The sequence below is a fragment of the Apostichopus japonicus genome, chromosome 7, assembly GCF_037975245.1.
Source record: "Apostichopus japonicus isolate 1M-3 chromosome 7, ASM3797524v1, whole genome shotgun sequence".
NCBI classification, from domain to species: domain Eukaryota; kingdom Metazoa; phylum Echinodermata; class Holothuroidea; order Aspidochirotida; family Stichopodidae; genus Apostichopus; species Apostichopus japonicus.
This window is the reverse complement of record NC_092567.1, coordinates 18,399,257-18,422,775: the sequence shown is the minus strand read 5'-3', so window position 1 is coordinate 18,422,775 and position 23,519 is coordinate 18,399,257. Positions and strand designations below refer to the sequence as shown.

General features: G+C 40.0%; 1 protein-coding gene across 1 annotated transcript; it reads right to left on the bottom strand.

Moving 5' to 3' along the window:
- Positions 1–40: 40 nt before the first annotated feature.
- LOC139969583 (sperm-specific sodium:proton exchanger-like) lies at positions 41–22,963 on the bottom strand. Its single transcript, XM_071974684.1, has 22 exons — positions 22,639–22,963; positions 21,305–21,534; positions 20,771–20,939; positions 19,120–19,239; positions 18,384–18,564; positions 16,302–16,394; positions 15,790–15,933; positions 14,967–15,220; positions 13,561–13,742; positions 12,937–13,080; positions 12,347–12,505; positions 10,549–10,818; positions 10,154–10,345; positions 9,564–9,765; positions 8,200–8,348; positions 6,802–6,927; positions 5,669–5,767; positions 4,540–4,710; positions 3,617–3,754; positions 2,093–2,209; positions 998–1,212; positions 41–434 (listed from the first exon to the last, which is right to left on the bottom strand). The coding sequence occupies exons 1-22, from the start codon at positions 22,874–22,876 to the stop codon at positions 209–211; spliced, it is 3,819 nt and encodes a 1,272-aa protein (XP_071830785.1). The 5' UTR covers positions 22,877–22,963; the 3' UTR covers positions 41–208.
- Between the last annotated feature and the right edge of the window lie 556 nt (positions 22,964–23,519).

Sequence of the window (23,519 nt, the reverse complement as noted above, 5' to 3'; positions counted from 1 at the left end):
ATAAATAATAAAATAAAATATAAAACTACAAAAATAAAGATAAAGTTTAACCATTTAATTCTCAATTCATAATTGCACTAAATATTCCAGATTTGTTTTAAATTGCACCAATTCATATTGTATAAATTCTAATTTACATTCTTGATTTCAAATTTCAAAAGTTTTTCATTGACAATTTCAAACATTTCACAAAATTCAAGATTCAAATTCAAGTTTCTTCTTCACTATCACTTCGCTTTTCATTTGTAGTCCCTTTATTTGGACGGACCAGCGGTTCCAAGTTCCTTGGTGGTAGGGTGTGCATGGGAGCGGGGCTACGGATCTGTCGATGACCAAGGTCGTCCATGGGAGCAATACGGTTCTTCACGCCCTTCAGATTATCCAGCAAGTTGTGAGATGGCTTTTTGATCTCTATACTCATGCTAGAGAAATGGCTTAAATTAGACAAATAAGAAAAGTGGGTTAAACCATACCAAATGATGGGGATAAAACACACTAAAGATATTGTGAGAATGGTAGCACCCACCTAAAAGATATTTTACCCAACTCAACGGTATCACTTACGAAAGATTATTTACCCCATTTGAGAATAGTAAAACCCACTGTAAAGATATAATACCCCAGTTAAGAATACATTGGTCAAACAAAGGCATGAAAACTATGTCACAAAAATAGACTTTCGTACATGGCTCAGAACATGCTATTTAAAAATCAGTCAAATAATATCTACATGGCTAGGACTAAACCATTTTAGCATGTGTTGAAAGCCTTCTCTACCATAAAGAAAGATACAACAATTGTAAAAGATATTAAATATATTTTCATGTTGGCGTTAACTCATCATGAGAGGATAACAATATATTATAACGTCTGAAATGAGTTAAACCATGCTAACAAGGGTTAAGAAAAATGATGAATGGGTTTAATTCTGCAAATAGTCCAAGATAACTCTTCCATGCACACGTACTTCCGGTCATGGACGTACCACAAAACATACCTCTTGCGAGCAGTCAATGACATCCTGCTCAATACTGACAGAGACGCGCTGGAGAGGTTATCGTCGAGAGTGTTTGCTTTGGCTTCAAGTGATGACACGACCAACAGACGAGGCTCCAGGGGATGATCTCCGGGGAAGAGAAGTCGATGCACCGTCCTCGGGATAACACAGGGACTGTGAATCTCGTCTCTGGTATGAGCATTGATGGCCATGCCCTAGATAAAACACAGATGATGATGATGAAATTATCAATTTTATTATCCAGGGCCATAACCATTTGGGGAGAAGGGGGAAATGTGGTCCCTTAATCTGTCCTTCCCCCCCCCCCAATTAATGGAGAGATTGTACTAAATAGAAGAACCCTACTACACAAATGACAAAGAAGTGTCAAAATGATAGAACTACTTTGCATTCTATCCCCCTTATATACAAACAAAAATTGGATCGAACACTGAATAAGCGCCTGATTTGTATCATCAAGTTCGCCTGGTTTGAATATCACCTCAGCCACAGTATGAAGTTTCACCTTTGGTACACACTACCTCATTTATAGTATTACGTAAATTTTACCACTTGTTAGCACTATGTTCTCCACTGATCTAAATCAGTGGTTCCCAACATTTTTAGGCCAACACCCAGCCTAAATTTCGGCCATGACCCTTCAACCAACCCCCCCCCCCCCCACCCAAGAAAAGTAATTTACAATGCTGCTAGAATATGCCTCTGCTTCCTTGCTACACTCCATCCATTAGACTGGTATACAGCCTGGGCCAATGTGACTAATATCACCAACTTCAGGTATGTTTTAACAAGTTTTTCCACTATTTCTGAACACTTTCGCAACCTATTGAAAATCCTTTGCTGCCCAAACAGTGACCGTGGCTCTGAACAGATAGTCTAGACGAAGTATCACAACCTTAATGCTGTCTTCTTCAATATTCCTCTACAGTATATTATCAAATAACCACAATAAATCAATCAAAAAACCTTGCATGCTATCATCAATATCCCAAATTTACAGTATCATTGATAAAGATGGATCAGTATCATAGCTAAATAATATCATCACTATCTTCCAAACTATCATCACCTCACCTGGATGAGTATCACATCTTCCATGGTATAATCGATATCAAAGCTCTTGTCCTTCCCAGAGAGGCTTGGTAGATATCCCTTCTCCAGGTGGAGCTTCACTTTCTCTTGAGTCCAACCCTAACGAGATGGAAAAATAAAACTCAAATAGTTGGAATGATCATGGTTCTATGTATGAGTGGGTTACCTGGTATATTGGATACATATTGGTACCAATGTATTGTACCTATGATATGGAACCATAGGCAGGAGATCCCACCTGGACTTTATAGCATGACCATGGTTCTATTAATGATTGGGTTACCTGGTATGATATCTGATGGATACATATTGGTACCAATGTAATGTATATGGAACCATAGGCAGGAGATCCCACCTGGACTTTATAGCATGACCATGGTTCTATTAATGATTGGGTTACCTGGTATGATATCTGTTGGATACATATTGGTACCAATGTATTGTACCTATGATATGGAACCATAGGCAGGAGATCCCACCTGGACTTTATAGCATGACCATGGTTCTATTAATGATCCAGTTACCTGGTATGATATCTGTTGGATACATATTGGTACCAATGTATTATACCTATGATATGGAACCTAGGCAGGAGATCCCACCTGGACCTTATAGCATGACCATGGTTCTATTAATGGTCAAGTTACCTGGTATGATATTTGTTCGTCACATGTTGGTACCTATGTACTGTACCTATGGTATGGAACCTAGGCAGGAGATCCCACCTGGACTTTAGAGCATGACCATGGTTCTATTAACGATCCAGTTACCTGGTATGATATCTGTTGGATACATATTGGTACCAATGTATTGTACCTATGATATGGAACCTAGGCAGGAGATCCCACCTGGACTTTAGAGCATGACCATGGTTCTATTAACGATCCAGTTACCTGGTATGATATCTGTTGGATACATATTGGTACCAATGTATTGTACCTATGATATGGAACCTAGGCAGGAGATCCCACCTGGACTTTAGAGCATGACCATGGTTCTATTAACGATCCAGTTACCTGGTATGATATCTGTTGGATACATATTGGTACCAATGTATTGTACCTATGATATGGAACCTAGGCAGGAGATCCCACCTGGACTTTAGAGCATGACCATGGTTCTATTAATGGTCGAGTTACCTGGTATGATATCTGTTGGATACATATTGGTACCAATGTATTGTACCTATGATATGGAACCTAGGCAGGAGATCCCACCTGGACCTTACAGCATGACCATGGTTCTATTAATGATCGGGTTACCTGGTATGATATCTGTTGGATACATATTGGTACCAATGTATTGTACTATGATATGGAACCTAGGCAGGAGATCCCACCTGGACTTTATAGCATGACCATGGTTCTATTAACGATCCAGTTACCTGGTATGATATCTGTTGGATACATATTGGTACCAATGTATTATACCTATGATATGGAACCATAGGCAGGAGATCCCACCTGGACTTTATAGCATCCATGGTTCTATTAATGGTTGAGTTACCTGGTATGATATCTGTTGCAACAGCAGAGGAGTCGCCACCCTGATGGCGACGACATGCCACAACCTGGATTCGAGAGACGGTTCCAGTGTGAAGGTATCAAGTGCAATCTGCATGTCGTCCAGGTTGATGTAGTAGACCTGGTATGAATTAAACATACAATGAAAATGATCAAAGATACAAACAATATTAATAAAAATATACAAGAACTGACCAAAAACATTCTGGGGAAATTAAATCTGCAAAAAGACAAAATGTCACGTACGTTGAAACCTTCAACAAACACTTTATTGCCAATCTCAGTCACAGCATTTAACAGCACTAACAAAACTGTAGCAATCCTGTGGGAACTATTTGGAAGGTCACATACTCCTGGAGAGTCACTCTGATAATTTTTAAGCCATTGGGAAATATTGACAATTTCGGGGCAATCTTTAACTAACTTAATTGTGGATGAATCTTGTGCAGCAATGCCAAAATATGACATTAGGGTAGGTACCACGGTGCACCAAATCTACGTGTCCCCTGGGGGAATTCCCATAGGGTGCAACCACAGACTGGTGCACAGGACTGTATTTACAAGTGACCTCACAAGTCCCCATTTATACACCTGGGTGAGGAGAGGCAATGGAGATAAAGGGCCTTGCCTAACTTAACTGACACAACGTAATGATCTGGTTAGGACTTCAACCTGCAAACATTAGATCCCAAGTCCATTGCCTTAACCACCAAAGCAATCTATATGGAAGGAGGCCATATTACAGAAGATCATTTTATGAGGCTGTGTTTGTTCAAAAGAAGGAAATAAATTAAAAGTTTACCCTCATCAGTTTTACAAAAGGATTAACTTAGATCCGTTTAAAATGCCAGAACAAATTAACGCCAGTCATCTTTGATGATACAGCGACCTTAGCCGGATTCTTACCATGACTGTCGTTTCACAAGAGACTGTCGCGTTACGAGGGCGCCCTGTCAGGACTCCCATCTCCCCAATGACATTGCCCACAGAGAGATAATCCTCAAAGACGTCTTCGGTGTTGGTGGAGATGGAGCATCTGTTGATCTCGTGGTCCAGGTGTTCGCCAGTTCCCTTCAGCTGGGAATGAAGAAAAGAGAAAATAGGTTTAGAAAAAGTTTCTCATTTTGATCTCAAGACAGCATGTGGGATCATAGATCGACATTGACTTTTATCAAGTCTTATCTTTCTCAATGAGTGTTTAAGAGTATTTCAAGGCAAGGTGTGTAAATGGTGTACTGCTCCCAGGACTGCCAGTTAAAGGCATTGAAGACTCGCCCCAAACCGCGTGTCGCGCTCTGAAAAAGTTAACTTTCCGTTGCTTGCAAATGACGTTTTTTTCGTGTCGCTACAAAATGCAGGCAGTAATGAAACGTGATACCTTGTTATCTTTTATCTAGACCTGAGATGTCCACGCTGCTATATACACTGTGTTGTGGGTATTGACCTTAGCTGTATGTATTGACTGTACACTAGTGTCTAATTACCGAAGGTAGCAAGCTGTGTGTGTATTTTCTTGGATCGATGGTGGTGTCTAACATTTCTGTTACACCTCATTTGAAACTAGGTCAGATTACCGGCATGGGACGTTTCTTTATGTGCGAGTCTTCACACCCTTTAAAGGCCACGTCCCGTGGACGAGAGTGTACTTCGTCATCTGACCACCATATTCTCACATCATATCCCTGCAGTGCAGCTATGTATATGGTGGACAAAGTTGTTTTGCTACAGGACAAAACCCCAATTCTCAAACAAGTAATACCAAAATTCATGGCAGACTCTACTTTGACACAACACCGCAAAGCAGAAATTTTTGAAAAGGTCCAGAAAATCTGGTCCCTGGGGGTGGTTTACAGACCGGGACCCTCGTGATTGTGAAGGTAAATTCTAAACCGCTACACCGTTTCTTCACTATGATGAATATAGTAGCAACGAAAGAGAAGGGAAATATTTAAGTCGTTAGCATGAAAATAGTTAACGAGCGAGTGAGAACGAAGATTTTAAGAGAGTCACTTAGAACAATGAGCATGATACTTACCCTGACCATTCCGGATACGATGAGATAGATACCGTTAGGTTGGTCGCCTTCCTGGATGATGATCTCGTTATAATCATAGTGTAATAACTCTGCTCTGGCCTGGAAAAGAAACGTTTAAAGAAAAAAAAAGAAAGATTAACAATATTTGCTTTGAAATAACCCTTTCTCTTGGTAATTAACTACAATTAATTAATATCTACTTCCCAATTAAACATCTAAAAACAGTTCCAGAGGAAGAGATATTTATGCATTTATAAGGAAGAATGTTCACACTTCTGTTTGGACTCAACATATTCCATTAAATTAACAACAATTTAATTACATGTAAATAATTATGATCAGTAAATGAATAATACGTATCAATGAATCCAGGGACCAGAATTTTCGGGCATAGGAAGAGCTCAACATTTACTGTTTTGGAATTTGCATATGACATTTATCAATTAGTTCCATTTCAAGTAGTAATTGGATTACATGATAACCAATTATGAAGACAACAATGTTTATGAAAGAGAACAGTTGAGACGAAGAAGCTTTGAATGAAAATTAATATAGAATAATATCAATAGAACCAGTGGTTCCTAACCTTCTTGGAACGGCTTCCACAGATGCACTCTCTTCCGGTTGCCCACTATGTTCAGCTAACTATACAAACATTGATCATCACGAGAAACCTACCTGAATCATGGAAGCGCATCGGATCTTCGGATATATTTCTAAAATGTTTCATTTACCAGTTAAAGTCTCCCAATTGAATTATATCCCTTAATTCACATAAACAAAATACAAACCGGCCTGAAAACCATTGAATCTACCTTCAGATTCTACAATCAGTTTTATGTCTGTTACTAGCAGTGTCATTGCCCCCCCTCTCTCCCCCCCCCAAAAAAAGGCTCATTACGCCCACCTCTCACCGTCCCCTCCCAGGGTAATTATACCCACAGGGTGGGACTACTGACTTAAACCAACAAACAAAAACAAAGGTGATTTTTTTTTAAGTTTCATTCGTGACGACAAAGTATGAAGCATTATGTATCTACTGACATATTAAACAAACACCACTTTTAAAATGGACACAGTCAGATTTACATTGTACACTGTCACTTCAGGAATCTCTCTATTGAGAATCTCACCTTAATGAAGTTGATGAGTCTTTGGTCTCCAGATAGCCACGCTACGTTCTTGAGAAGTTCTTCGGGTCTCGGTGGAGGGATGCTGGCCGGGGCGTTCTGCAGTCGCTTCATTTTAATCTCGACCATCTGTGCGAGAGATTTAAAAGTTTCTAAACTATTACAGGAGACAAGGGAAGTTTTGAAAGATATACCAAAACAGCTAAATAGTCTGAAAGGAACTCGAGACTTTAGCTCTTCGTGTCGATGAACAGCAGAAGATTATCCGTCACTTCAACTACATGATGGCTCAATCTTTTGTTGACCCCAATAATCATAATAATATTTGCTTTTTATATAGCGCTTAAGCGAATTTATACTAGCGATAGGTCTCAAAGCGCATTACAGACGTTATATTACCCCTGGTCAATGATAACCTGTCCCAGAGACAATCCCTCCAGTCGGCAGCAGTTATATACTGCACCCAATGACAAGTTAACTCACAGGTAGAATTTAACCCCTGGGTGGAGAGAGGCAAGTGAGGTAAAGCATCTTGCCCAAAGCCACAACGTAATGAACTAGGCAGGAACCGAACCAGGAATCCTTGGATCACGAGTCCGACGCCTTAGCCAATTGGCCTCCCCCTCCCTACATACCCCCCTCACTCTCCCTACAGGATGGATACCCCCTCACTCTCCCTACAGGATGGATACCCCCCCTCACTCTCCCTACAGGATGGATACCCCCTCACTCTCCCTACAGGATGGATACCCCCCCTCACTCTCCCTACAGGATGGATACCCCCCTCACTCTCCCTACAGGATTGATACCCCCCTCACTCTCCTTACAGGATGGATACCCCCCTCACTCTCCCTACAGGATGGATACCCCCCTCACTCTCCCTACAGGATGGATACCCCCCTCACTCTCCCTACAGGATGGATACCCCCTCACTCTCCCTACAGGATGGATACCCCCCTCACTCTCCCTACAGGATGGATACCCCCCTCACTCTCCCTACAGGATGGATACCCCCTCACTCTCCCTACAGGATGGATACCCCCCCTCACTCTCCCTACAGGATGGATACCCCCCTCACTCTCCCTACAGGATTGATACCCCCCTCACTCTCCTTACAGGATGGATACCCCCCTCACTCTCCCTACATGATGGATACCCCCTCACTCTCCCTACAGGATGGATACCCCCCCTCACTCTCCCTACAGGATGGATACCCCCTCACTCTCCCTACAGGATGGATACCCCCTCACTCTCCCTACAGAATGGATACCTCCCTCACTCTCCCTACAGGATGGATACCCCCTCACTCTCCCTACAGGATGGATACCCCCTCACTCTCCCTACAGGATGGATACCCCCTCACTCTCCCTACAGGATGGATACCCCACCCAATATGTTTACCTTTTCAAGTTTGTGGGCCTCCATCTCATCCAGTAGTCCAGCTCCTTGGAGCTCCCTGATGGTATCACGAGAATGGTTCAGTACACTGCGAATGGATTGCCTGGTCTTCACTGATACTGCAATACCAGGGTGTTCTCTCTGCAGCATACCTGTAGTGCAATCAATTTCAAGCCTTAATGACAAACTTAATGACGACGTCATATGATGATGTCATCATATGAACCAATAATTGATGGGTAGAAGGGCTCTCTGGGTAAGGGTAGGGCTACGTCACAGAGTTAACGCTTTGTGTCAAAAGTTGGGCAATGATATGCTGCAAAGTCAGAATATTACTGGTAAGATCTCAACTCATCCTTCAGAATGAAGTGTCTGGTTACAATCTTGACCATATCTCACATACTGGATATGAGGAGGTCACACACACCTATTCAAAAGACACATCCTATCAGCTGTATAGTTAACCAAAGTATAATGTTAACATCCAAAATGAAAGATCAGAAAAAAAAAACCCTGCATGACGAGAATTAGTCCATTAACCATAGGTTGCATTTTTCAGCTCTCGACCTCAAGTTACTTAAACTTTATCTCTCCTGCAAACAGACTAATTAAGATTGATGAGTTTGGAAGAGTTGATTTGTTCACACCTTGCCATGTCTACCTTGATCTGATAGTGATTTGGCTACTAGCTGTGTGATGAGTTGCATAACAGAGCTCAACTAAGGTGCAAAAAGATGGTACTGATCACTAAGCTAACCAACTGGAAAAAAACCTGCCGTTCAGACCAAACAGCAGGTTTTTGGATGCAACCTAGAGGTAATGGACACTTTTGCGGAATGAACTTTCTAATTCTCACAGCTGAAACAATCATGATCAGCTTTAGACCAGTTCGGAGCATAATTTATCCGCAAATGCAAAATGCTATACAAAAATGGACCAAATTAAAAATATACAAGTGCAGAGATGTATAGCAGTTTCTTGCACACAGGAACCGTAAGAATTTATAAAGAGACAGAATCCCGGGCATTCAAAACTGCTCCACAAAATTTTGAATAATAAAATCAGTTCTTGCGATTCCTACCAAAGATGAATTACGTCTTCATATGAGCAAAAATTGATACTATACTAAAAATGGTATAGTACTAAACAACAAATTTATCGAATTACAAGCACCTTAACGCACACTAAATGTGTACATGCGTGCCTATGTAGGAACGTACGTTCACAGGCGCTTGCTATATCTGCCAATTGAGCTGTTCCTCTCATATGTTCTTGGTCTCCTTTCTGCAGCCCTTAAGACAACCACCCCAGTAGCAGCACTAACCCATGGGACCCGGGGGTAACGCTATTAAGAAAGGCTTTCTTACCAAGTTCCCTGACCACTTCCAGTCTGAGTAAGTCTATCTGCTTCTTCAGTTCGCTCCTGATGTTGGCGTTGTCGGTCATACTGTCCAATAGCTTGCCGACTTCCTCGGCACCGATGATGAACCCCTTACCAACGTCGTATCCGAGACTCAGCTTCTTGTTGATTAGTCCATTCACTAGCTGGATCAGTTTCGGGATGATGACCTATAGGGAGGTAGAAAAATATTTCAGTGGTTAAAAATATTAGACATTGCCTTAAAAAATGTCACATTCTGGTGTTACCTGTATATTTGGTCGATAAAGGAATGAGTCTTAAAGAAAAAACCCTAAGTTATGTAAAAATAAAATATTATGGACATACATATGTATGTATGTATGTATTTTAGATCCTCCTGCAAGCTGGAACTCGCGAAGAAGCCATCATTGGCTCATCAAAGCCGCTAGCTGACCGAAGTCAGTCTCTTAGATTCATATTTAACGTCCATGATTATGAATTGTCAATATGGTTGTAAAAGAAAGAAAGGAATGTTAAACAATAAAAATGAAGAATTTTACAAACATGATCTACAAATGGGAAACCAAAAATATATACCTTGACAAGACGTAACATTCTGAGACCTCGGAGGACCCTGAAGACCAATCTGGTGATCCTGAGGATGGATGGAGAGAAAGCGATGCTATGTACCGTCTCATCTAGGATGATGTCAATGACCGATAGGACCAGGATGATCAGGTCAAACTGACACCAGCGATCAAAGAAGTAGTGCTTCCCTAGACCGAGGATCTGAGAACGGAACAACGTACGGCTATGAATAATTAAAGAGCTATGAATATTTATATCTACATGTAGTCTTAATGTAAATTGATTGGCTTAGTTTGAGATATGAATAGTGAGATGTCCATAAAAAAACTGAATGAAAAATGGGCCATGTATTCGTTAGCAAATTTCTCTCTCGTTTGGAAACCCATTCCTTTTATTCTTTTCACCTTAATGACGGCTTCTAAGAAGTAAGCGACGGTGAATCCAAAGTTGGACATGCGGATGAAGGGCTCGTATTGGTCGTATTTTTCGTGTCCCTCGTAGTAGACGAATCCCATGATGATCGGAACGAGATTCAGGATGATGATAGCAAACATGACGATCTCGAGGATCACGTGATTCGCTACCCTGTGCATCAACTTCAAGAAGCGGAGGCCCGAGGGTTCCGGGAGGTCGTCTGGGTCGGTCTCTTTCACCATCTCCTTCAGCTTGTATTTCTTGAGGAAGAGGATGAAAAGCAGCAGATTGTAAAAGTGGACTCTTAATAAAAAAAAATATACTTATACCGAAGCTATATATGCAAATGGGGTAATACACATTATTGCGCAGAAATCTAAACACAATTCAGCTGCATGGAGGATAAGTGTTCAATCAGGACTCAAATCAACTTTGATGGCCTTAGGGTCTGAGATTTTTATTTGAAATATGACAATTCAGTTATTGCCTTCCTCATATTGGTGACGACAATGCTGCACTTAAACAGACAAGATACAATGGACAGCCTGATGTTACTAACATGTATGTATGCCTGTATGTATGTATGTATTTTAGATCCTCCTGCAAGCAGGAACTCGCGAAGAAGCCATCATTGGCTTATCAAAGCCGCAAGCTGACCGAAGTCAGTCTCTTAGATTTATATTTAAAGTCCATGATTATGAATTGTCAATTGTCAAAGACTCTGTAACTGGACGACATACATTAATCTTGGAGTGACTCGAACTGGGGACCTTATGATTGGAAGGCACCAGCGTTTACCACTGAGCTTTAACACTCCCAGTGGTGGATGAGAATGTCATGTGTGACATGGATTCATTCATGTATGTATGCCTGTATGTATGTATGTATTTTAGATCCTCCTGCAAGCAGGAACTCGCGAAGAAGCCATCATTGGCTTATCAAAGCCGCAAGCTGACCGAAGTCAGTCTCTTAGATTCATATTTAACGTCCATGATTATGAATTGTCAACAACTCTGTAACTGGAGGACATACATTAATCTTGGGGTGACTCAAACTCGGGGACCTTATGATTGAAAGACTGGCGTTAACCACCAAGTTAACACTCCAAAAAACTGTTAAAAAAAAATACCTGATAGAAAATATCTACGAAAATTGACAACGTCAGACACATTCTAGAAAGCTTTATGTTGATTGGTTGAACTTTGATACTACTATCGTGACCGGTATAACATTCTTTTCTTTTTGCCGGTTAGTTGGAATTAACACCAACTTGCAGACCTGTAGATTTGCAATATGACACTCGTTGTCAACCATACTAAAAGAATATTGCAAATCTTTCAAAATTTAACTGACAGTCACAAACACAAATGGACTTATTATAAATAAACTCATGGTACTCTAAAATGAATCACGCTACGAATTATGAATACTATTTTTGCTGGTAACGTTAAATGGCATGCTAATTTTGTTCATATATACTGTTAGTGATGTGATGTTTTTAAAGTGAAGTGCGGCTGTTTTTCCTTCATAGGTTGGTTTGAAAATGGATTGTCAGAACTGAGTAGGAGGCAGGTACGTCTCCTGCTGACTCTGATATTTGACCAAAGTTGCAGTACCCATGTGTTCCGAAGAGACCACTCATTGTGACTGGAATTTGCCAAGCTCACAATGGAGGTGGTTGTTCCCAACATACAATTTGTGGAGCATAAAAATATTGATATTTATGTCTTTACGGAAACTCAAATATAAAAATCCACGGGTCACCCAAAGATTGAGACGATAACTCACTATGTACGGGTATAATCCTTTAACCTGCCAGCTCTTCTTAAGTTCTGAGACGTTCATGAAGGTGAAGGGGAGGTCGGCGGCACTCTCGGCATGTCCTACCAAGATCCGGACAGCCTCTCGGGTCAACATGCCATGTTCAAATTGTTTCCAGTAACTGACCTGTGACCGAGGAACAAAACAGGAACCATTGTAAACATTAATGTCAACTTAAATTACTCCTTCCAATATCTCCTTGACCTTATATGAAGGCCATAGAGATGCTAGTCAATAAAACTCTACTCTCCTTAAAAAACTGAACTAAGACATTTTGAGTGATATCAAAAATTAATATGCCGTGGCAGAGGCTGTGAAATAGTGCCGTTTGGCTTCTAATTTCCAATTAGTGTAAGCGCAATGCCACCAGGAGAATAAATCGGTTTGTTTGCATAAATAGTATAAAGAAGAGCCAGAAATTTGGCAACGTTGGAGGGAACCATCCAGGCTGGCAATTTAAGAGCTGTACGACGACTGTATCGGACTTTTGTACCGAAATATATCCGAACATACTTAAATATTCCTAGAACACATTCACACCACGAAAGATAACAAACCTTGATAGCTTTTAGCATTCTGTGTCTGGATTCTTCAAGCATATCGGCATATTCCTTTTGAGTCGGTTCGTTTGGCACTAACAAGGAGCAGTTTGGGCATTTACTGACTGGTTGTTCTATGATCCCTAAGTCATCTTCTCCCATCTGATGATGAAACCAAAAAAATTTAAAAAAATAAATATAGTTTCTTTTACAATGAATACTGCTGAAAATTTACCTACATGGCAATGAAAGCTTACATCAGAGAGGTTGTTCACCAGTACAAACCCAACTAGCAAAAGTAGGGGGGATGTGTCATGAGAGATATAAGTTTTTTACCATCCATACTGGTCATTCAAATACAAACATAGGAATTTCAAAGTGATTTAAAGAAAAAAAAGGACAACGCTGCCTCAAATTCCATTTTCCGTGTAGGCACATCAGAACCATATGTTTTCTAAACCAAACCCTTTCCAGACCAAACTATGGCTTATTTAAAATGCATTTATGGACCAAACGTACGTTGATCGGCAGCTGAAATGAATTTTTACGAAATAAACCTGTAATTTTGCGATAAAAAAAAACGGTTTCCGTCTTTTGTCAAAAATCTTCTCTCTTCAATAACATTTTTTTCCCGACACTTACGTTGTCACTACTAGTCTGGTATGGATCGTGAATCATGCAAGCACGCTCGGCGATCGACCAATCGGCATCCGCCAAGAACCTATCCGCTTTCAGCATGGCAAAGTTCCTAGTCTGCCCTTGTTCTACTCGTCTTACAGCGCTGGCCATGGCTAACCTCTTGGGGATGGAGATATCACTCATGCCTGTACAGATTAATAATAACGAGAAAAACAAAACATAACATTTATTAATTGTCAAATCAAAAGGATTTTAAACGCTGGTCGACCTCGCGACAGGTCCTACGGGGGATAATAAGATTGTTTTTATAGAATAGACACTTTTTTTTCTTTCTTGGGAAAGTTGTCTATTGTTCAGTCAAGGAGTTGATGGTAAGTGAAGTCTTACGTAATCACATTGTAAAGAAGCCATAAACATACCCAAGGTCAGAACTAAAGAGCCAATTAGGGATTTCTAAAGGGGAGGAATTTCTAAGTATTGAGGATTTTGGAGACAGAGCGGTTTCTATTGTCTGGGTAGGAAGTGGTTGCTACTTTGTCAGAATGTTTTTGATTTTTTGTTCTTCATATAGAAGTACAACTGGAGTCGGGGGGAGGGGGGGGGGTAGACTCATTAAGGAAAAGGACTTTCTATTGTCACGTTTTATGTATGAATAAAATGAGGCAGGGAAAATTTACAGCTACTGTAATGTTGGATAAAGCTTTCAAGAAGAACGCCTGACTTTTTTAACAATCGATAAGCTACCTGGCATTTTGTTTTCACTCGTAAAAGCTTCTTAAAAGGGAAGTCCAGGAGAAACTTTATTTCTGACAAATGACGAGGAACATAGAGTGTCTCGAAGTTCTATTTATAGGAATTAAATGCAAAGTTCACTGCAAAGATGCTTAGATTTCATTTTAAATTCTATCTATCATAATAATACTAAAATCTATATCTACTGTTAAATTTACACCCTTTTCCCCATATAGTAGATTCTTGGAAATAGATATTTAACATTTCCTTTCCAAAACTTCTGGGTTGTCACCTTTACACAAAGGTTCTCGGGTTTACTCCACAAAATCAAAAGAGTCAGTTAGACGTTGATACAATTCCAATCATAATTTCAACAGAAGACTCCACCCATTAAAAAGATGAGTTCTTTGTCTCGTATTGGGGCTAGAGAGAACCCCTTCTGGACTCAAAAATGGTGCATTCACCTGGTAACTGGTATAATCCCCTCTCTAACAACGACAACTGGTTCCTAACTAAATATTGTTCCTGTATTCCTTATTGATTGCGATAGTAAGGAATTCAGAAGCAATATTGCAAGATGTAATATTCTAGTTCTTAATAACTTTAAACTGTATTTTCTTTTACGTGCTTGTGGTCATCGGTCATGGTCGGTCCCTTTCTTGAGATGAAATTCTTACCTAGGATGGAAAGGAGGCTTTTGATGGTAGTAGCATTCACCAAGAGGGTTAGCACCACAATGCCGCTGGTGTGGAAGAGCACCTTACTGCCGATGGTTGCAAAGTTGATCTCTTTGGTCTGCACGACGATCAGGGCCATGGCCAGTCCCACAGCTCCTCTCAGGCCACCCCATGTCAGGACGACTGCATTTCTCCAGGATAGACCGTAGCCGAGCTTTCTCAGAATTGGACTGAACATTGCTATGACAAAGAATCTGTATTGGGAAGAATTAAAGCTGTGTTACATGATAATATAATGTACATGGTCCAGAGTGGAGCAAAGGTTGCTTTAAGAGAAGCATTGAGACATACTACTAAACCAGTAGGAAGGCCTGTGACTACCTTGCTTGGAAAAATAAAGTCGCAATTTAACGACGTTAACATTAACAATTTCGAGGAAGCAATACACCTTGCGCAAGATCGTGGTACGTGGCGGAGGTTAATCACTGAGCATGTCGGATAGACGAGACTCAACTTACTACTACTATGGTCCAGAGTGAATAGCCATCTTCCTTGAACCCAAGTGGTTGATGCATATCATGTCATACTTGAGAACATAACCTTCCCACTGCAGTGTAACTACAACCACTACTGCCAGCACTGTGGTCTGTGATGAGTGATTTTAAAATTATACACTCCTCTTTCATCAGGAGAGCTCCCCCACCCCCCACCCCAAGCCCCTTCAATGCAAAACCCCATGCAAATGTGTAGTCTTGAAGTTGATTCAAATTAGCCAGATTCATGATTTAAACTGAATAAGTAACGCAACCTCTACATGACCGACCTGATGGTGTTGATTCCCACATAGAGAGCTATGACATAAAACCAATCGATGGCGTCCACATTGGCCAGCGCCTTGTCAACGATGAGAACTCCAACTAGCATGAAGATGAGAGTGTTTGCAAGATAGGCCAGCATCTCCCAGAACCTAAGATGAAATCCATTGAAAGAAAAATTCAGATATCAATAAAAAAAACAAATTTGTGTTAGCTCTACGGTCGGAAGTTAATAACCTTAAACATCTTCGGCAACTTTTCATATCATGTCATATGTCTTGCATGGAATGGTTCCAGGAAGGCCCTTGACCTTGGGTGCTCCCTAGGCAATTGCCTCATCTGCTAATTGGATATGCAGAAATATCTATGGCTGGTCCAACATATAGCGATAAATTTTCACTGATCCCATGTGGCAGAAAGTGAATATTGTCAAGTAATGGATGGCTACATTTCCACACATGAATTGCTTCCAAGGGTATCTAGACAATAAAGAGTAGGCCTACTTCACAGACGAACTTACCGGTGTAAGAAGACCTCTACCTCTGGACTGATGGCTGTCTTTTCAGAATTAACGATGAGGCCAAGAACCACCACAGCGATGACTCCAGAACAACTGGAAGAAGAGGAATAGGTTAAAAGGCATTGAAGACTCGCCCCAAAACCGCGTGCCTCGCTATGAAAACTTGTTAACTTTCCGTTGCTTGAAAGTGCAGTTTTCTGCTTGTCGCAACAAAATGCAGACAGTAATGAAACGTGATACTTTGTTATCTTCAGCTGGACCTGAGATGTCCATCGCTGTATCGTTAATACACTGTGCTGTTGGGTGTGACCGCAGCTGTATGTACTGACTGTACACTAGTGTCTAAATACCGAAGGTAGCAAGCTGTGTGCGTATTTTCTGGGATCGATGGTGGTGTTTAACACCTCTGTTACACCTCATTCGAAACTAGGTCAGATTACTGGCATTAGAAGTTTCTTTTTGCACGAGTTCACACCCTTTAAACATTTAACATGATAAAGGAAAACTCTTCTGTCATTAGAATTTTTTTGAAATTGGCTATATCTTAAGAGAAAACAGAGAATTGTTCCTGGATGGAAAAGCATTCTTTACTTTTAGCTAGCTGGGGCTTGACTCCATGACCTTCCAGATCTTAAGATTTAGTTCTCACTAATGACAAAACTTCATAACACTCCACCATAGCACTGAACTTAATTAAGTAAAAAATTAAAGTTTTATCAGTAGGGTTGTAAAAGGTGAACAAACCTTTACATTCAGCTGTTTTTTGCATTACAATCTACTGTAAATATACAAAAACAATTATTACCGATCACTGTTGGTTACGCAGTGAAAAAATCCCCTTCCCTGCATTCCCGAGGCTAGCCTTTGTGACAGTGGTGGAGCTAGGGGTATCGGTCAGGGGGGGCAGGAATGGTATGTAGGGGTGCTTTCCACACTATCTAAGCGGAGCGCCACCATGGGCGGCGATCTGTACTTCCGAGTGGGGGGGATATGACCTTGTTGACTATCTAAGCGTAGTGCCACCATGCGTTGGCGCGAAGCGTACAAGAAAATTTTGGGATTTACAAACCCTCTAGATGGCCGGAAACGGCACTTCCCGAGGTTTCCAAGCGGCATATACCCAACTTTAAAATAAGGATATCATGTCCGAAATATCTCATAATCAGGATCCAAAATCCTTTTTTGTTTAATTTCGGGTGTTATTTTGGGAAAATTGCCCCTGTCAATCTTGTTTCAGGCACTACGTTAGAATGTTCGAGAGCTCTTTATTTTATTCCATGAAGAAAATGGCCTCATGCAGGCTATTATAGGCCTATACACATACAATACACAATTACACATAGTTACATTCTTAGGTACCGATTGCTAGGGCATCCAGGTGAAACGTGTATTAAGCATTACCCTGGTAACATGAGATTCTCAGCTGTTCGAGGGAACATGTACGTGTGTAGGCCTACTATAGGGCCTATATGAATACTATGAGGGTGCATATATGTACTATATCAATACCGTGGGCGCAATAATACATTTTGTTGTTATAGGGCCAATGAAGCCAACAGTCAACTATTCTTGCTTTATAAAGACGGTTTATTTGAAAAGATCGCACTGCGTTTATGGTAGGCGAGAAATGAAGCTAAAAAAGAGCTGTAAATTCACGATCATGATGCATAAATTTAGGCATGAAAATATTCTTATCCTTGGCATTTGGTGGGGGGATATGGTGTATTACATCCCCTCCACCCATTTTCATGGGGGGGATATATCCCCCCTTCCCCCCCAGGATCGCCCCCCAGGATCGCCGCCCATGAGCGCCACCACAGGTTGGCGCGGAGTGTGCCGAAATTTTTTGAGTAAAGATACTCACTAGATCGCCGGAAATGACCCTTTCTGGGCCTTGCAGATAATGTGACAAATGTCAATAGGTAGATGAGAGCGCAATAAAAAAGTCAATAATTGCGAATAAGTAAAAAGTGGTAAAGAGCTGAAAAGGGCGCCAGCAGTCCATCAGAGTCCGCCAGGGGGCATCTGGCCCCCCCCCCCCCTGACTGTATGGACTCTCCGCCACTGCTTTGTGATACTCACCGAAATGCTTCACCGCAGTAAAAGGTCAGGTAGGTTGATGCCAGTGTGATGGTGATCTCCACCAGGGCGTCGTTGAAGATGTAGGAGAGCCACCAGATGGTGATCTTACCGAACAGAAGACCAAGGAGCGGTCCTCCCAAGGCAGCTTTCACAAAATTGATGAAGACATCGAGAATGGAGACTGACAATGAAACAAGATGTCTTTGAGTCGACGACAGACAAGATTGAAATTCTTGTTGCTGGCAGTTTTACTTTTCTCAGCTTTAAAGCCAAAAAGTTAAAAGCATTATGTTTGGATTTAAAACAAGGAGTGCTTAATTATAATGTGTCTTTTGACTCTTCCACCTGACTTTAAAAAGTTTGAACAAAGAAATAATTTAAAAACAAAAAGCAGAAATTTTAACAAGTGACCTTAGTAGAAATGAAGCTTTTCGTTTCACTTTTTGTTCATTATTTGCTTTCACAGACTGAAACTTGGAACTTTTTGTCTTGATTTTTATTTAAAAAAAAAAAAAGTGGTAAGTTATGTACAGAAACTTGCTCTTCTTTGTCTCAACTTTTGCAAAATCTAGTTTTTGCAAAAGCTAAGTTTTTACAACAGCAAGATTTTATCATCTACATGAATGAGATTTTCCTAAAAAAGAATAATTTAAAAGGTTATTAAATAAATTATTACAAAACGTAACTTTGTAGAAATTTAATAAACTGAAAAGGCTTTAAATTGTTTTAGTCTCACTTGTGGCTTCGCCGTCGTCGAGAATGGCGATGTTCTTGAAGATTTCAAAGACCACGATTGAGCATCCGTCATTCAGAAGAGATTCGCCTTCGATGAGAGTTCCCAGTTGCTTGGAGGCTCCTGTTCAACAAAGACACATAATTTGTAAGACTTTGTTTTAAGACAACGTTGGATTCATCAACACAACGACAGTACATCTAGGTACCAAAGGTTGTAGACAGGAATCAATGCAGATTAACTGTGACCAGGTGCATAGAGAGGAATTTGCCAAGGGAGTGGCGAAGCCTGTAGGCAAACTATCTAACCATAGCGCCACCATGGGTTGGTGTAAAGAGCACAAGAAAAATTTGCCTCCCAGATTGCTGGAAATGACACTTCCCAGGCCTTGTAAGTTGCATCTAAGCAGTTTCTATTTTAAATTACTAGCGATATCATAAACAAAATATGCTAAAGGGGGGGGGGGGGGGCTATGCGCCTGACTGTGACTCACCTTTGCATAGTGTTTTTGAGAAATGATGAGTGTCTATATGCCACATATGTGTTTTTTCTTATGTTCAATAATAATGGATCGAATGATTACTTCAGTTATAAGAACTTGTGCACTTCCGGCAGGATTTTCAATTACATATGCTGTCGTTGTTGTAAAGAGGCAAAAAATAATTTGAAAAGGAAATTGAGAAACTTCATTTGATAATTTACTTTTGGGTTCTCAATCTCTGAGCTAATCCTACACATTAAGTTAAAATTAGGCAATTATAAATGTGAATAAGCAGCTATTAATTGTAACTACTGTATCTTTGATATGATACAGTACTGACATGGATCACCATGGATCATTACTAGGTCACACAATTAAATTTGGTGTAGTACACAATTATAGATTTCAGTGATATACTAGTAAACAGTTTCATAACTGGAAGGTTTTTTTTGTAGCAGAATAGAAATAGTTTATGTAACATTTGCATGGAAAACTGCAAACATTGTTAAATTATACAATTAATATGTCTGTGTGGAAATGAATACTGGTTTATACTGCTAAACAGCTAATAAAAGTAAATTAATACAACTGAAAATGATCCATCAAAATGTATGGGCCATCGAGATCATAATAACAATTTTGTGAGACTATATTTCGGACGGCACTCGTTGTGGTCCCGAAAACCGTCTCAACCAAGAACTACGGAGATCGCGCTTTCTCGGTCACTGCACCGAAGCTTTGGAACGACCTACCACACGACATAAAGACTGCCAAATCTCTCGCCATATTTAAGAAAATTTTAAAAACACATCCTTTTAGTTTCTCAACGTGATTTTGTCACTTTTATATACTTGTGTTTTTATCTAGACTTTTACTTTTGTACAACTCTATTTTATGTGCTTATCCTTTGTTTTGTTTCATAGTCTTCTCTTGTTTTTAGCTTTTTGTGTTTGTATTTTACCTACTGTTTAATTCTCGTTTATGTGTTTTCTAGACTTTTTATTCCTTTGATTTCTCTGTCTTTTTATTATTATTACTTTTTTAGGTTTTGTAAAGCGCCTAGAGGCCTTTTGCTATTTGGCGCTATATTAAGAACTTATTTATTATTATTATTATATATATAAGGTGACTTGAATAAATTGGTTATAATCTCATTTCACAATGTTGGCTTACCGAGGTCTTTCAGAAGGGCCACTACCGCCACTGGATCTGTAGCGCTCACAACCGCACCAAACATCATAGACTCAGGGAATTCCCAGTTATATGTCTGGAAGACAAACTTTGCAACCACTGCCGTCATAACTGCTGCCACAATCAGCCCACACACAGCCAATATGCAAACCTATAAAGAAGAAAGTTTAACATAAAATTGCTAATGAGAGGGGAAAAAAACGAAATAAAAAAAAAAAAAAAAAAAAAAAAAAATAAAATAAATAAATATATAAATAAATAAATCAATCAATCAATCAATAAATAAATCAATAAATAAATTAATCAATCAATCAATCAATAAATAAATCAATAAATAAAAAGAAAAAGAAAGGGAAAGTTAGGCTGGTGATCTGAGCACATCATTTTAGTGAGATTATATGTGAGACTTACGTTGTCTCCTAAGTCTTTTATTGAATGCTTCAAGTAAAATAATTCTTACTTATTCAGTTTTTTCAGAATTACCATACTTAAACCTTAACCACACTAAATTCTTACCTGAGCAAACGACTTCATGAAAGTATGAACATCCATAGCAAAAGCAGATTCAAAGATCAGGACTGGTAGAAAGATATGCAACATGAGGTGAGGATCCATATTGACAACAGCAACAGTGTAATCAGCAACTCCCGACTCAAGACTGGCAACAGCGCCTAGGATTCCACCCAGAACCATCAGGAGAACTGTGTATGGGATTGGCAATTTCATCAACAATGTCCTCGCCAAAGCTGTAGGAGATTGAAAAGTAGTGAAAAACGTGAGTGCCTAAGTGATATATTACTTTAGACTAGAGCTTGCTATTGGAAAGTGAGCACAAATATCCTATGCCTTCCAATAGTTGTTTTTTAATGTACCATTTGGACTACTATTGAAGTTTCAGGACAACTGTCAATGGAAAGGCAACATTTTTTTTCTTCATTTTTGAATATAACCTTTTCACCAGTGTGACAGTAAATATGTGACTTAAATTCTCTATATCGCACTCTGAAAGATTTAGAGCTGGCAACGTTTAGTCATTGCCTACTGAATTATATCACTTCTTGAATGCATTCCCCAAATGCAAAGCTATATATTTTCCATCTTTGTAAAGAAACTTTTGGCAATCTTAGTACAAATGTCCATGTCAGTGAGTGGAATGCATATGAAATTCCACATGTAACACATTTAGAGTAGAGAGTTACAAATATGGCCCTTTGTAGGCCAAAAAGCCTACAAAAATATGAAAAGGCCGGTCCAGACAGATTAATTTTGGGAGAGGCTGTGTCTACATATTTAATTCTTTATGTTGTACACAAATTACAATTGAGCTTAGCTGAGGCCTACTTAACTTAAGCAACACAGTGCACCCCTCACTTGACTAGGCCTTACACAGAAAACTTGATATTTCAGTGATTCTTTGTTGAAGATTTTACAAATGCCATTGGCTAGGCATATGCTAATCAACATTATGTTTTGTGAAAATTATGTTGAGAGACCTGGGCCTAATGAGGTACTAATTTAGCCTTTTCACTTCAGTTTCACACCAAAAGTCAAAACTTCATATGATTTGAGAGTCAGCTTAACGCATTAGGACTAACTAAAGTTTAGATCTAGGCCTAGGCTAGGTCTACTTTACAATATGGTAAAATCATTTCATTTTCAAACTTATTGCAACATGATACTACTAGTAACCAAGTAGTGATACTCCAGTTGTACAAGTTACAATATTTTCAACTAAACACAAAACGTTAGGCTACTGTAGCATAACGGAGGCTTATATAGCCTAGGTAGGTACTAACTAATGCTAACCAACACTTATCAAAATGTTTGGCCCATCAGCATCGTTCACTTACCACCGCAAACACAACATCCGAAAATGAAAGCAATGACTCTGCTGTTTGGTGCATGGACATCGTCGTGGTGTTCACTCTCATGTGATGAAAGGGTTGTGTGATCTGTTAACGATACATTTGTTGTCACTGACTGAAAAGCTGACCGGACGGTTGACTCCATCGTTGTTGAGTTGGCGACCTCGCACACAGCCAAGAAAATCAAAAGCACAGCTGCGACGGTCAAAGTACTACGGGCCATATTTCTACCAAGGGCGAGAACAACTGGAAAGTTTCTCCTCCACGTGCACCTTTTGATGACTGCCTACTTAACTGTATATGTCGTTACATTTACTGTGGTTTTTTGAATTGTGGAAGAGCTTATTAAAGATGAACGAGCAGTCACCGTAGCTCGTGCGGCAACTTGGTCAGCAGTAGTGTGTGTGTTTGTACAGTATGTGCAAACCGTACTAATACACGTTACGTAAATATATACTGCAGTTTGCGTGCATGTCATCGACGGCAAGTTTGTTGCCATGGACAACACTTTTCTATAGTGAACCGAAAAGGCAAACCCTGTTACACGGGCACTACGATTGTGCGTGATCGTTAACGCTCATGTGTGGTAACCAAGGTTACCAAATCCAACCAAGCTTGACACGGACGTTATACGCTTTCATGTCATATATCTTTTGCTACTTCAAAAGTGGTGCATAAGATTAAAAAATAGAACGGCTAATCAACCCTCGATGCACAGTGTTCAGATGACAGCATCCGAGTGGTTGGTTTGCGCTTTTACTGCGCGCATTTAGTGATGTGGAGATTGGACAGGTCTGGGGAAAAGTCAAGAGGAGGAGGTTGGGTCCTGGATGGATATCAGGTTTGAGGGTAAGGTTACAGGAGCA